The sequence below is a fragment of the Ambystoma mexicanum genome, chromosome 12 (genome assembly GCF_040938575.1).
Source record: "Ambystoma mexicanum isolate Mex_15411 chromosome 12, UKY_AmexF1_1, whole genome shotgun sequence".
Classification (NCBI taxonomy): domain Eukaryota; kingdom Metazoa; phylum Chordata; class Amphibia; order Caudata; family Ambystomatidae; genus Ambystoma; species Ambystoma mexicanum.
In genome coordinates, this window is record NC_090936.1 from 667,423,812 (window position 1) to 667,439,039 (window position 15,228).

Consider the following 15,228-nt stretch of genomic DNA (forward strand, 5'->3'; position numbering starts at 1 on the left):
AGAATAAAGATATTAAAAGAACAGTGAGATCTGGTAGTATGAAATATTGTTTGGACCTAACTGTTTTATACTAATACATGCCAGACTAACTCAAACAAATACTCATAGTGGTTTAAGCACATAAGAAGGTAAAACTAGGTTCAATGTTGGATTGGTTGATATATCAAGTTCTTTGTTTTAAAATTAAAAGAATGTATTTGGTGGGAGAGTCAATTCCTTAAATATGTTTAGCATTATGAAACCATGATGCGACTAAATGAAGATTGTGGCAGTATAAGAGTTTGTATAAGTACATGAAATAACATTTCTTAAGATATCATAAGACAGTAAACAATTAATCTATAAATGGTGGTGTTATATAATGATATGTTAATAAAAGGAAGATATTTTGGGCAATCTATGGAAGCAAAAGTTTGTTATATGTTCAATTGTGTCTGTGCCAAAATCTAGAGGGCGGATTGAAGGTTTTTTTAATGGTATTTTCTCATAAACAAAATGCTTTGTGAATCACGTCCAGAATGTTATAACTATGTACTTTCTATCTCTTCAAACAATGTCACCTCCACATTTATGAGGAGGTATTTCCAAAATGTGTAAGCATATGGGTGTTGATTTTGCAACATGCACATGTATTTCATGTTTTGATATTAATTGTGACATTTGTTGGTGACCATAACCATTGAAAGACATACTTCCTGTGCTAGGTGGACCTCTTGATACTTCAGTGATTTCAGTAGTCTCAGTGAGAAGAGGTACTGTTGCTATATAAAAAGATGCATTTTAATCAAGCTATATAAAAAGATGGAATTTCATCAGAAAATGGCTAAACAGCAATGTTAATGTTTGATAATTATATTTTTTTTAATATATGCCATTATTGGGTTTTAAATTGAAGAGTGATGAATTGTGGATTTAGCTGTCATTTGTTGTACCCAATCCTAGTATGTTAGATATATGTCAGGCAATTTAACAGTTTCATAAATGACATTCCATACTGAAAACACTGTGTTCTTTTTTTAAGTACAGTTCCCTTCATGAAAAACATTTACCAAATACCAATTTATTCTAATGCTTTATCTTCCACAATTTAAAACACATTATTTCCACATTTATCAAAAACCATTTCGAAAATAATTTAGGAAATGAAGATCAATTTCCTAACATGCATGACTGAATTAGATTTTGTGGAGAATATTTTAAATTTGTTAATGAGCATACATCCTGAATAACATACTTTCTGTGCTAGGTGGACCTGTAGATACTTCAGTGACTTCAGTGGTTTCCAGAGGCACAGTGGCTAGATAAAAGATGGATTGCAATCAGAAAATGGCTAAATTTGTAAACAAAGAAAATATATATTATTCCATAATTTTCAAGTAATTTAAACACACCTGTATAAAACACAATAACAATGTATCCCCATTCTCTTTTATATACAATGACTAAGAATGTCTATCTCCAAAAATATTTGTAAAAAACAGATTTTCAGGAGAAATTATAATAAATACCCAAAGGCCAAATGTGTGATGAAAAGGTTTGCATTGAAAAATCAACATACAATATTTACAGTCAATGGGGATTTGAATTCACTAATGACATTGCTGAATGTTGACTACTCCTTTTTGAAAGTAACACCTGTTAAACATACATATGTTAATTTGAAAAACACTTTAAACAAAGTAATAAAAATGATATTTGGGGCAGACTCTGGTCACTAATCATCTCTATTTGTAGGAATGTGGTTGTGCCAAAGATGGAGAAAAGCCAATTTATTCTATTTTTTTTGTTTCATGTCAAGCAATGTCATGTCCACATTTATGGAAATCAGTTTCCAATATGTGCAAATACATGGGGGTGGATCTTACAGTATTGAGGACTATTTCAAAGTTTGTGGTCAATATTCCTATTTGATGAAGAACCAAAGCATTAATTTAAAGACATACTTCCTGTGCTAGGTGGCCCTGTAGATACTTGAGTAGCTCCAATAGTTTCAGTGGGTGGTGGGACTGTTGCTAGATGGAAAGACAAATTGTAATCAGCGAATGTATGAAAGGTTGTACATACTTCAAAATTATTTTTCAAAAATAGGCTATCTTGCCGTATTTTCCTCTCAAGAAGATTCACCCTGAAGAATGGTATGACTGAAATGTGGATTTAGCTCTAATTTATTGAACCAATTCTTAGTAGCTTAGCTGCAGGTCTTTCTTGTCTAGGGACAAGCTGAATAAATAAATGAAATGCATTACGGCCAAAACACAGCTGAGAAATATATCTATGGGTTCAGTTTGGTCTCTTCCAAAAAATGGATCAAATACCAATGTCTTCAAATTATCTATCTGTATCACTTTAAACAATGTAATGTCCACATTTATCTATTTGGACACATTATGTCCAAATGTATGCAATATCCAAAATGTGCTTGTATATTATGGTGCATTTTGAAACATGCATGCATATTTCAGTTCTTGTGGTGCATGTTTCACATTTGATAATGAACACAATCATTGGGAAACAAATTTCCTGTGCTAGGTGGACCTGTAGAGACTTGGTTGATTATGCTGGTTTCTGTGGGTGAAGGTACAGTTACTAGAGAAATAGATTCAGTGTAATCAGAGAATGTCTAAATATATATGCATGCTTCAGACATTTCTTTTTAAATATAAATCCACTATGTTTCATAATGTTCTTATGGATTTAACAAGTACATTAAGCACACCTGTTTAAAACATAAAATCAATTATTCACCCATCTTCTCAATCCCACCCTCCATGACAAATTATTATAAGAAATAAAGTCTGACCATGAAAAGGCCTACCTCTGCATGAAAGTTCATGTAAACCTTGAATTGCCACTAGAGAGTTTCTTTGAAAGTGCCTTAATTTCAAGAATTATCCATGTGAGCTGACTTTTATTTCTTCACTTTTGCAGAAACTATTGCATCAACTTAATTATTTTTCATATTCACAAAAATGATGACATCAACTTAATGTTTTTAAACAACAACCTACATGTGTTTATCTCATAGGTCGATATAACTCATAAAGTGAGTTTTTTCAGGGATAGTTTTACTGTCTTTATTTTATTTGCTATTTTTTAACCATAGTCCCATTCAAATAATATATATATTTGTGTAAAAAAGAAGAGAGGAAGGAGGAACATCATAATCATTAATATACACAATCATAAAATAAACTCCATATCTTTTTCATTCTCCTATATCAATATTTATATATATATATATATATATATATATATATATATATATATATATATATATATATATATATATATATATAGAGAGAGAGAGAAACGAAAAAGTCCATTAGAAGCACTTTGCAGGTGCATTCCACCACCTTCAAGTTTATAAAAGAATACAGGAAATAATCCTTCAATTGGCACACAGTCCTTTATTTATTGATCCCTATGCAGGGACGCAAAGCTAGTATTACGAATTTCACAACCAACATGCTGCTTGATCACATACAATACAAACAAGGTGGATAGCATTCTATATACATTAAAGTGGTCGCTATGGCCATGCTATGATGCATGGTCATTTCTTACTCACTAAAACATTATTCTCTCTTTTGTGATTGGATTACTGTTTCAATGAATAATGTATCTTTATTTCATGTATGTACGTTTGGATTCCAATTGCATGTCTATAGCGAGCATCAGGTTCTTGTTTTTGTAACAGCTCTCTAACGCTACTAGGATCCCTCATTAATGCGAGATCAGTGGTGGCCCATGCCGCAGAAATTGCTGACATCTTAAACAATGACAATTTGGACCTATTGGTCATAACTGAGACTTGGCTTCACGAGGCTGCAGGACCTACACTAATGCTAGCAGTGCCCGATAAATACCAAATTCTCAGAGCTGACAGGCCAAATGCCAGAGGCGGTGGACTAGCCATCATCTTCAAATCCACCCATCCCATCAGACTTGCCACATCAGTCTCCTACTCATCCTGTGAAGTACTTACAGCCAAAATGTCCCTCTCTAACAACCGCACACTCTCAATCCACTTGATATATAGACCCCCTGGGCCACTAGGCACCTTTGAAGACGATCTAACTAGCCTTATAGCCAACACTCCCAAACCCTACTATTGGGAGACTTTAACCTTGGTTTTAATGAAACTGACAATAAACACGCAGAGTCAGTTGCAGCCCTGCTCAAGGACCACAGACTAGATCAAAAAGTCCTCTCCCCCACCCACATCAAAGGAAGGACCCTTGATTGGGTATCTGAACTGAACTGCAACATCAGTATCACCAATATTGTTCCACAAACGTGGACTGATCATTATCTAATAACCTTCTCCGCCACTCTAGATCTCCTCTGCCCCAAAATCAACAACATGGTTCCTCCTCTCCCGACCAGTAGCAAGAAGGACATGACTGCTGAAAATATTATCCCTCTCCTCCTTCCAGCCATATCTGGATTGGAAAGTAACAACCCAGACACCCCGGTAAATACTTTCAATGATGCTATGACCAAAGCATTAGACGCATTTGCTCCAACCAAATTACGTAAAGCTACAGGAAGCCCACTTAAATGCCTGGTTTACACCCCACCTCAAATCTCTAAGACTACAAAAAAGAAAGCTCCAATCCATCTGGTGCCACTCACCCACAGAATATAACAAAAATAACCTAAATGAATTTGCCAAATCTTACAAAAAAGAAATTAAGAAGAACACCTTTAATGACAGGATCGCAAAAGCCAACTCTAATACTAAAGAGCTTTTCGCCACCCTCCGCGAACTGGAATCCCCTATTCAACCAATAGACAATGCCCCTAAAACAAAGTTTGTTTCACAAACATACAAAACACCCTCTCTCACAAAATGTCCTCGCTTCAATGTAAAACCACTGGACCAACAAATACCCCAATCTCAGGAGATTAAGACCACTGCACCGTTAAGATTCAAGACTATCTCCATAATTGACACAGAAAAAATAATACTCTCCCTCAAACCATCAAATTGCAAGGGCGACTCCTACCCAGCACAATTAATAAAGGACACAGCTAGGGATCTAGCTCCCTTCATTTCCAAGCTCATAAACTCTTCCTTTAAATCCAACATGGTACCCACCAACCTCAAAGAATCATGGGTCCTCCCATTACTGATAAAACAAACTATGGACCCCACCATCCCCACCAACTACAGACCAATCACCACCGTGACTTTTCTCCTTAAAATCCTAGACAGAGCTGCCTGCATACAAATCCAGGATTACCTGGAAGTTAACCACCTGCTTGGCTCACAGCAATTGGCTTCCGCCCACTCCATGGCACGGAAACAGCTCTGTTAGACCTCAAGACACAAATTGAGGAACTTAAGGATAACGGGAAAACAGCCCTGCTCCTCTTACTGGATTTGTCGGCTGCTTTGACTTGGTGGACCATGCAGTCTTATGCAACCACCTCGAATCTACCGCCAACTTCACCGGAGATGCCATAGCCTGGGTCCAATCCTTCTTAGCAAATCGCACCATGCGAGTCTTCTCCACCTCCGACTCCGCTGACCCTATCAAAATAACCTGTGGTGTCCCACAGGGATCTTCTGTCTCCCCCGCCATGCACAATATCTTCACTAAGCTTTTGTTTGACAAGTTGGATCGACTGGGTGTCATCTACACAAACTACGCAGATGACACCCAGATCCTCATACCGCTTTCGGGCGACTACGAGACAGACTCAGCCTTGGTGAACAAGATATACACCCTCATTCAGGCATGGATGGCCTCACATGGCCTCTGCCTGAACGACGATAAAACAGACTTACTAATCCTAGGCTCTGAAGCCAACATCCAAAAATTATGACCAAACTACACATCCTTCAGCATTGATAACAACCCTATCAAGGTGATGTCTCTGGTTAAAAACCTTGGATTCTATCTGGACTCCTCTCTCACTCTCAAGAAGCAGGTCAACCCCCTCTCATCTTCTACCACCTACACCTGCAAACTCATCCGTGCATCCAGACCATACCTTTCCAGTGCCAGCTCCATCACCTTAGCTAACGCTCTTATCATGTCTAGGTTAGACTACTGCAACACCCTGTATTCTGGAACTAATAAATACATCACAGACAAACTTCACAGACTACAGAATAATGCCCTGAGAGCAGTACTAAATATCCCCTATAGAGAGCACATCACTAATTGCAGGAAAGAGGTTAACTGGCTAAAAATAACAGATAGAATCCTACTTAAAACAGCATCCCTCACCTCTAAATGCCTAAACAACCTAGCTCCCCGTACCTAATGGAAAGAATCAATAGGAAAACTTCAACACGACCCACGAGATCTGATAACACCTTCATACTAGAGACTCCAAGGTTTAAACGATCCACCGCGGGAGGAACTAGCTTTCCTGTCAAAGCTGCTCACTGCTGGAACAAGTTACCGCTTGACCTCAGAACTGAACAACCGTACCCTAAATTCAGGCACAAGATAATCAAATGGCTGCGTGCCAATGACACATAACTTGACTAACACCTAGCTTACTCCCACCTTAGCCACTACCGACCTTTTGCCTGGACATCCCAAGACATGCCCTGTTACTGGGCATATGTTTGTATATATTCCTGTATATATTTGCTTTTTACAGTTGTGTTTTACAGGCAAATGTTTGTATATATTCTTGCCTATATTTGCTCTTTGTGCCGTTGTGTTTTATATACTCATGCCAAATATTGTAACAAGCTTAAGCTTTCATGTAAACTGTTGCGCCCGGCTACCCAAGGGTTTGGCGTGCATTACCAAATAAATAAACAAACAAACAACAAACTATGATAATAAGTCAAAATGTATTATTTCAGGTAATCCTCAAAAACAAGTGTCAATTTCACATATTCAATTATTAATTCATCGATATCTTTTGATGTATTATTGAAAGTATGCTTCCCATTAATCTATTGTACTTTAGTTCTCATCAGGGTTTTTTCCATCAACAATCAATCAGAAATGGTACATTGTATACATGTATTTTAGCATATCTTCTGTTGATTATACATAATGCTAGATAAACATTCTACTTGTTTGAACCAATCATTCTTACATTAAGTTTGGAGTTGAAGAGCACATCATGTTAACCGTGTGTTCCAGCGTTTCCGTGTGGTTGGCATCAATTTTTTAGGCTTGGTCTATAGGTAATGTTTAGAAATAGATGTAGGACTAATCAAAGTCCGAAAATTCATCTCTGCATCTCGCCATCTCGGAATGATAAAAACAAACAGATTTTGTTACTGAAATGTCCTCTTTTTTAAATGTTTCCTGTTTATGTTTGATTAGTGCCTTAGCATTTATCTATATTCCAAATTTTAAATATATAACACTGTTTTCTAATGTATTTCGAATTTTTCTAAATTACATGATTTACTATCATTTAATTTTTGGAAGTTACAATATTCAATTTCACCATTTAATAACATTAAAAAAAATTGTACCTGAACAAATTCCTTAGCACAGAATCATTTCTTATCAGGTACAATGTTAGGCTTCTTTTAAAGGTCATGTTTAGATATAGAAGAAGAACTAGTCAAAATCCCAAAATTCACGTCTATGCATCTCGTCATATCAGAATGGTAAAAACCAACTGTAAAGTCCTAAATTTGTCATTGTTGTGTGTTTATTTTTCATTAGGACCTCAGCATTTATTCATATTCCAAATTTGAAATTTGTAATACTGCTTGATGATGTATTTAGAGTTATTCAAAATTACATGATTTACTACCCTTTAATTTCCATAAGTTAGAATATTAATTTTTAATATTTAATAACATAAAAAATTGTACCTGAAAATATTCCTAAGCACAGAATCATTTCTTACCAGATACTGCATTTTATACATGTATGCAATCCTTTGTTGATACAAGTTTTTGTTCGTAGCATCATTACTTGTTGTTATATTTTTTTCGTATCAGTGGAAGTGTTATGTATCTTGTATATGTTTACCTATTCTTCCCATATCACTGTTCTTAATTATTGTGTAGTTAGTAGAATGCATGAATAATACAAACACAAGACTAGAGGGTATTTTACTAAAGGGGTTGCCCCTCAATTATCAATTATACATAAACAAAAACATAAGAACCCCTTTAGCTTGAAAACCATAGGTGGCACTAAGTTTTATCTATGTACAACATGAGATTGTCACCACATCTAGGTGTGTTGAAGACATGACCATGACCAGGAAAGTGGTTCAGACAAGTAAGGAGCAAACTAGTCTAACAGATATTCTTTAGAATCAATAGTTCACAAATGAAAAAGAGGCATGGGCAAGCAACAAGAAGGGAGCATTTTTTTTATTTTATTTTGATTTTATTGTTTAAAGCGCTGTCCTAGCTCGAGAGCAGCAAACGGTAGTGCAGTACTGTGAGGTATGTGCATCAGTATGTGTGACCATTAGAATGAGTCCTTGATGAAGTGTCTAAAGAGCCATATTTTGAGAGATTTGCGAAATTGGAGAATAGTTGGGGCCTCCCAAGCCAACACCAGGATCGAGTTCCAGAGGGTGGGTGCCTGACAAGAGAAGGATTGTTTGCGGTTCCTCTCTTTGTAGACAATTTGCAATTCAAGCTGGTTGATTGCTTTGCTTCACGAGGAGCGTGTGCCACCAAATATGTGGAGCTTAGCTGCCAGGTACGCTGGTGTACTACTTGTGACTGCTTTGTAGATGATACATGCAATCTTGGACAGTATCCAGGCTTGGAGTAGAAACCAAGGTAGTTTGCATACGATGGGAGGATTTGGTCATATTTCATTGATCCTGTAATATGATGTGCTGCAGCCTGATGAACTGCTTTTAGGGGAGCCACGTGACCAGCTAGGATCCCTGTCTGCAGAACCTTTCCCCAATTGATGTGCAAGGCCACAAGGCCTCTGCTACAGTCCAGAAGTCCTGCAGTGGGTTTGAATTTTCAAAGGTTGGAGATTCTGAGCCAGTCTTTTTGGGCCTTCTTGTCTACGTGTTTCTGGAAGGACAGATTGATGTCAATGGTGAAGCCTAAGGTTTTTGCTGAGTCTGAGAGTTGTGGATCAAATCCATCTAGGTGCATTGTAATTGGTTATTTATAACGCACTTAATACCCAGAGGCAGTGCTTTAAGTGGGGTAAGAAATTGAGGGGGCCCTCGTTTGGGGGCGTGGCGTCCATTGTGGGCATGGCCTAAAAGTGCACAAATCATAGTAAGGTGCGCAAACAAATATATAAATGTATTTGAGCATTTATATATTTGCTTGCGTACTACTATGGTTTGTGTATTTTTCAAGCCTTCTTTTATATACATAGCAATGTTACATATTTCTATGTTTATAAAAGGTGGCTTGAAAGTGCACAAACCATAGTAAGTTACTCACATTTGTTTGCTTACCTTACTATGGTTTGTGTACTTTTCAAGCTGCCTTTTATAAACATAGACATTTGTAACATATGTCTATGTTTATAAAAGATGGCTTGAAATGTAGGCATCTTTTATAAAGCGTTGGGGATGGACAAAACCCAAGGTGGCTTTGTCCGTCGACAAAGCTTTATAAATATTTCTATGTTTATAAAAGATGGCTTGAAACGTACACAGTTCAAGGCATCTTTTATAAAGCTTTGCCAAAGGAGAAAGGCGTCTCGGGCTCAGTGATCTCTGCTCTGAGCAGAGACCACAGACCCCGAGGCATCTTTCACCCTCTGCGAACCTGCGGGCTCCGTGATCTAATCTGCATATTAGATCATGGAGCCACGGGTTTGCTGAGGGTCAGTGACATGGCAAGGGCAAACAAAGGGACTCTAACTTCCTCTGATGGCCCCTCAGATGAGGGGTCATCGGAGGAAGTTAGAGTGACTGACGGAATTGCCAGCACTTCTGTCAGCTTGCCTGACGTTAAAGTGGCGGGTGCATCTCCCGTCGCGGCTGAGGCCGCGGCAGGATAATACGTGGTGGGACCGGGGGGCCTGGCAGGGCCCCGGCTAAGCCTCACTTGGGCCCGGCAGGCCCCAGCCCACTTAAAGCACTGCCCAGAGGTTTCTAAGCGCAGACCGGGGATCAAATCTGTGCTGCACTGCGTCATCTTGCTTCTAAGGTGAGCGTGTTTCCCCTGAGCTATCCTCCCAACCTGCATATCATTGAAAAAACTGTTGGACAAGCTGTTTTTTAACAGGTGGAAAAATGAGGATGAATTCAGTCTCGCATGGGTTTTGTATGAGGTAAGTAATCAACATCTAGGACAGGATGATGGCTAGGTAATCGCGCAGACGTATAATGTTCTGCACTTTATATACTCTCATGTACCACTGAGTATCATCTGTGTATTGGTGGATGGCCATATTGGGATCTTTAATGAGATTACCCAGAGGCAACATGCAAAGGTTAAAAATGCTTGGTAAGAGGTTGGAGCGTTGGGGGACGCTGCAGGAGACCTGGAGTTGGTTAGAATGCAACAGGTTAATCTGGACAACCAGGTGTCTGCCTGAGACGTAGGAGGTAAACCAACTCACGGCAGTGCAAGAGAATCCCATCCTGTCAGCAAGGAGGGAGAGAAGGATACATTGGTCGAGGGTGTTGAATAGAGCCGAGAGGTCAAGGAGGCATGAGTCACCCTTATCCATGATTTGGACAGCATCATGGATGGTGGCTGTCTCGATGCTACAGTATGGGTGGAACCCTGACTGATAGTCATTAAGGAGGTGGAGTTCATCGACCACTTTTTTCAAGATTTTTCCAATAAACAGGAGGTTCATAATGGTTGGCTCACCTGGACCTAGGGTTGTTTTTTTCAAAAGATGTCATATGAGACCAATCTTGAGGATTTCTCGGGAATGATCCTTCTGCAAGGGAGGAATTGGTGCTGCTGAGGAGCGCATTGAGTGCCATTTCCTATCAATTGTTTAATGATGGAGGCCGGAATTATATCATCAGAGTAAGAAGTAGGATTGAGAAGAAAAAATTGAAGCAATACATTTTTGTAGAATTTGAAAAGTCACAAAGCCAATAGCAGGTAGCGATCGAGAAAGAATGGAGGCGCAAAAATAAGGAGGCACAAATAATATGTATATATATATATATATATATATATATTTCAGAGTACAAACCTTAGACTCAACTCTGATCATGAATTATATTCACTTTTGTAGTTTTACTTCCCAACTGGTATGAAAAAGCGTATAAATGGAACCCAAATGCCCTATTAGGAGTATCAGGAGAAAAACAAAATGGAAACGTAATACTGTGATTGGTTTTATTCCACTCATTAAAGAATGATGAACCGTGATACGCAAAGAGTAAGATAAGCTAAACTAGATACACTGATATAGTAAAGTTTGCACTAACACTTCTGCTGATACTAATAAATTATAAGAGCAAGTAATGATTCTGCAAACATGAAATTGTGTCGACAAAGGATTTCATACATGCATACAAATGCAGTACATGCTAGACATGATTCTGAGCTAAGGATTTTTTTCAAGTTCAATTTTTAATGTTATAAAATATTAAAATGGAATATTGTAACTTATGGAAATTAAAAGATATTAAATCGTGTAATTTTGGAAAATTTGAAATGCATCATCAAATTGTGTTACATATTAAACATTTGGAATGTGAATACAGGAAGGCACTAAGCAAAAATAAACACAAAACAATTAAAACATGAGGACATTTCAGCAACAAAATAGGTTTTACCATTCCAAGATGGCAAGATGCATAGAGATGAATTTTTGGACTTTGAATAGCCTTACTTCTATTTCTAAAAACAAATTATAAAACAAGCCTAAAATAGTATGTGCTAAGACATTATTCTGTGCTATGGAATTTGCTCAGGTACAATGAATGTTTTTAGATATTAAAATTGAAAGTTGTAACTTACCCAAATTAGATGATATTAAATTGTGTAATTTTGAAAAATTCAAAATACATCATCCCAACATTGTTTTAAAAGAGGCCATTACAATAACAAAATATGTTGTTTTTTCACATTCCAAAATGGCAAGATGCACAGAGACACATTTAGCAACTTTGACTAGTCCTACTTCTATTTCTAAAAAATAAAAATAAAGAAAGCCTATAAAATGGCTGCCAACCATGTGGAAAAGCTGGAACACACAGCTAACATGCTGTGCTCCTCAACTCCAAACGCAAATTAAGAATGATTGATTCAAACAAGTAGAATGTTTATCTAAAACTATGTATAGACTTAGAAAACCTAGTAAACAAGACATCAATATATTGTTTTACCCAACAGAAGATTCATATATACAATGTACCCTTTCTGATTGATAGGTGATGGAAACAAAACCTGATGAGAACTAAAACACAATAGATTGAAGCATACTGTCAGTAATAGATCAAAACATATTGATGAATGAATAATTGCATCAGTGCAATTGACATTTGTTGATGAGAATGACCTGAAATAATATTTTTAAAAGACATTTTTGCTGGTTTTCATAGGAATATATACCAAATTGGTTGGAAAAAAAAAGAGAGATTTTGCAATTTATTTTAGTGAAATTGTGTCATTTAGGAGACACACAACAAAGAAAACGTACAGGTAATTGTGGATATGTTATAATACTCATAGCACTATAAAGATAATCTTTAATTGGATTATACATAGAACAGAGCCAGCAGAACCGGTGGGATTGCCCTACTCTATAAACATCATCTAACCATCTCACACTCATAGGCACAGGCATGCAACGCAGATTGTGTATCGATCCTAGTGACATTTCTCATCAACCCCCCATACACCTACAGCTACTTGCTCATCTACAGACCCTCTGGCTACAACAGATACTTCACTAATGCCCTAAGTGTTTCCCTGATTTCCACCCCTCCCTCACCCTTCTAGGAGACCTCAACATGTGGTTCAATGCCCCAGACAACCCCATGACACAGCCACTCTTAGACAACCTGTAAGCTTGCAACATGGTTTAGCAGGTAACGGGTTCCACTTACAGAGCAGGACACATTCTTGCAATCTACAGCTCCACCAACTTTATCTGCACTCTCCCCGCTCGACCGCTCATATGAACGGACCATGCAGCAATACCTTTCTCGCTCCTGTCAACCACCCATCCTCCACACATGGCTCACACTGGATCACCCACCCACGTCCTGCTCTGGAACAAGGTGGTGGTAACCATAGACATGGTTGACTCCCTGCTCTCCTACTTCCCCAACCAACTACCGGTCGAAGAAGGATTAGCTTGTACGAGTCACTTCGACACATGGCTCTCGAACGCTCTGCTGCCACTAACCCCCTGAATATCAACCCCCAACAGACGAGGCAAATTGCCCAGGTGGTTCACCCATCTTCTCAAATCCTGCAAAACACTCAACGATTCCATGGAATGCAGATGGGGGTAGACCCATTTCCCCAAAATAGAAAAGCCTACACCAATTAGACCCATTTCTGCAAAGCCGAAATCTGGAAGGCCAAATAATCCCTCCACTGGAGCAGAATATCCAAATCCCCTAATAGTAGCAAAGAATTTCACTAGATCATTGCAGAATTCCTGGCCCCCCTTGTACCTCCCCTCCTTCACACATCTCCAAATCTCTCTGTGATGCCCTCTTAGACCATTTCTACAACACAGCACTAGACAGATTCTGCTCCATTAGCATGAAACTAGCAGCACTACCCCTCACCTCTGACACCCCGCATGAACCCTCTAATACCAATCCCCTATCTTCTCCTCTTTCTCCCATCTCCAGAACGGAATTCCTTAAGCTTCTGCCCAACAGCCACCCATACTGATCCCCAAATGTCCCATGCCCTCCTACTGTCCGCAAAGAAATCTTCACCTAAACCTGGGTAGGCAGCTTTGTCAAATACATCCTTAATTTCTCCCTTCCCAGCAGCATTCAAAACATGGCACATCAAACCCACATCAAACTCCTCCTTAAAAAGCTCTCACTTGACTCCCTCCACCCAGCCAACTACAAACCCATTTGTATCACCCGTTTCTCAGCCAAACTCATTGACCAAACGGCCTACTCCTAGCTCTGCACATTCACAGAAGCCAATCACATTCTCAACCCCACCCAGTCCGGCTTCAGGCCCCTTGTGTAACTGAATCATCCTTAATTTTGATATGGGATTACCTCAAAAACACTGCAGACACTGAGGGTTGTGCCACACTCATTCTCCTTGGATCTCTTCATTCCTTGCCAACAGATACCAAATCACCCACCTCCCTCCCTTCACTTTGTCTGCCCGCCCATCAATAACAGAGTCCAATAAGGTGCCTGACTTTCACCTCTTCTCTTCAACATCTACATGAGTCCTTTCTCCACACTTATCTGCTCACACAACTTCACCTGCTACAACTACGCAGATGACACACAAATCATCTTTAAGATTCCCAAATCTGTCTCTACCCTAACCTCGCATCCTGTCTCAATGACATTAACCAGTGGATAATGGCCAACCACCTCCTACTCAACACCGGAAAAACAGAAATCATGATCTGTGGAAATACAGATCCCTTCGCTCAACCCACACCTTGTCCTTCTTCCCTAGGCCCCTCTCCCTGCCGCATCCACTGCAGTTGAAAACCTGGGTTGCAACATGGATACCGACCTTTGTCAAAGACCTGTTACCTATACCTCTACACTCTCAGATGCATCTCCCCTTACCTCTCCTAGCCACACACAGTGACCGTAATCATGTCCATTGTTCTCTCCAGACTAGACTACGCCAACTACCTCTACTTAGACACCCCTACCTATCAACTCAGGCAGCTACAATGGATCCAGAACTCTGCAGCTAGGTGCCTCCTTGTCCTCAGACCCAGAGTGCACATCACCCCCGCCCTCCCGGCCCTCCACTGGCTCACAGTCAGACAACAGGCCTCTTTCAAAGCCATGTGCATCACTCACTGATCTCACCACAAGACAGGCCCAGAATACCTTCAACAGAAAATCTCCCACTACCAAACTAACAGAACCCTGCGGTTAGGTACTGTACTCTTCCTATTGACCCCTCCTTCAAATCAAATAGAGTAGGAGGCTTCACCTTCTCCATCTAAGCCCCCACAATATGAAATTCAATGCTGCTTAACATCTGGTACATTGAGGACCACCTGACACTCCAGAGGGCCCTCTAGACATGGCTATTCCCCCAAGCACCATGAAAAACCCTGGCCTCCTGAGCTAGCCATTCACCATAGATAGGCCGGGGCAGCAAGGAGCCTCCATGCATAAACCAAGTGACAGTAAGAATAA

General features: G+C 39.2%; 1 protein-coding gene across 50 annotated transcripts in view; it reads right to left on the reverse strand.

Annotated features, from left to right (window-relative positions):
* Positions 1 to 15,228, reverse strand: part of LOC138513982 (mucin-19) — a 1,848,798-nt gene that overhangs the window by 297,766 nt on the left and 1,535,804 nt on the right. For all 50 annotated transcript variants that reach the window (XM_069629210.1, XM_069629207.1, XM_069629194.1 and 47 more), the window contains 2 exons: positions 1,944 to 2,012; positions 1,235 to 1,297 (listed from right to left, as the gene is read on the reverse strand). In XM_069629210.1, coding sequence (XP_069485311.1) covers positions 1,235 to 1,297; positions 1,944 to 2,012 — 132 coding nt within the window. The remainder of the gene's footprint in view (positions 1 to 1,234; positions 1,298 to 1,943; positions 2,013 to 15,228) is intronic.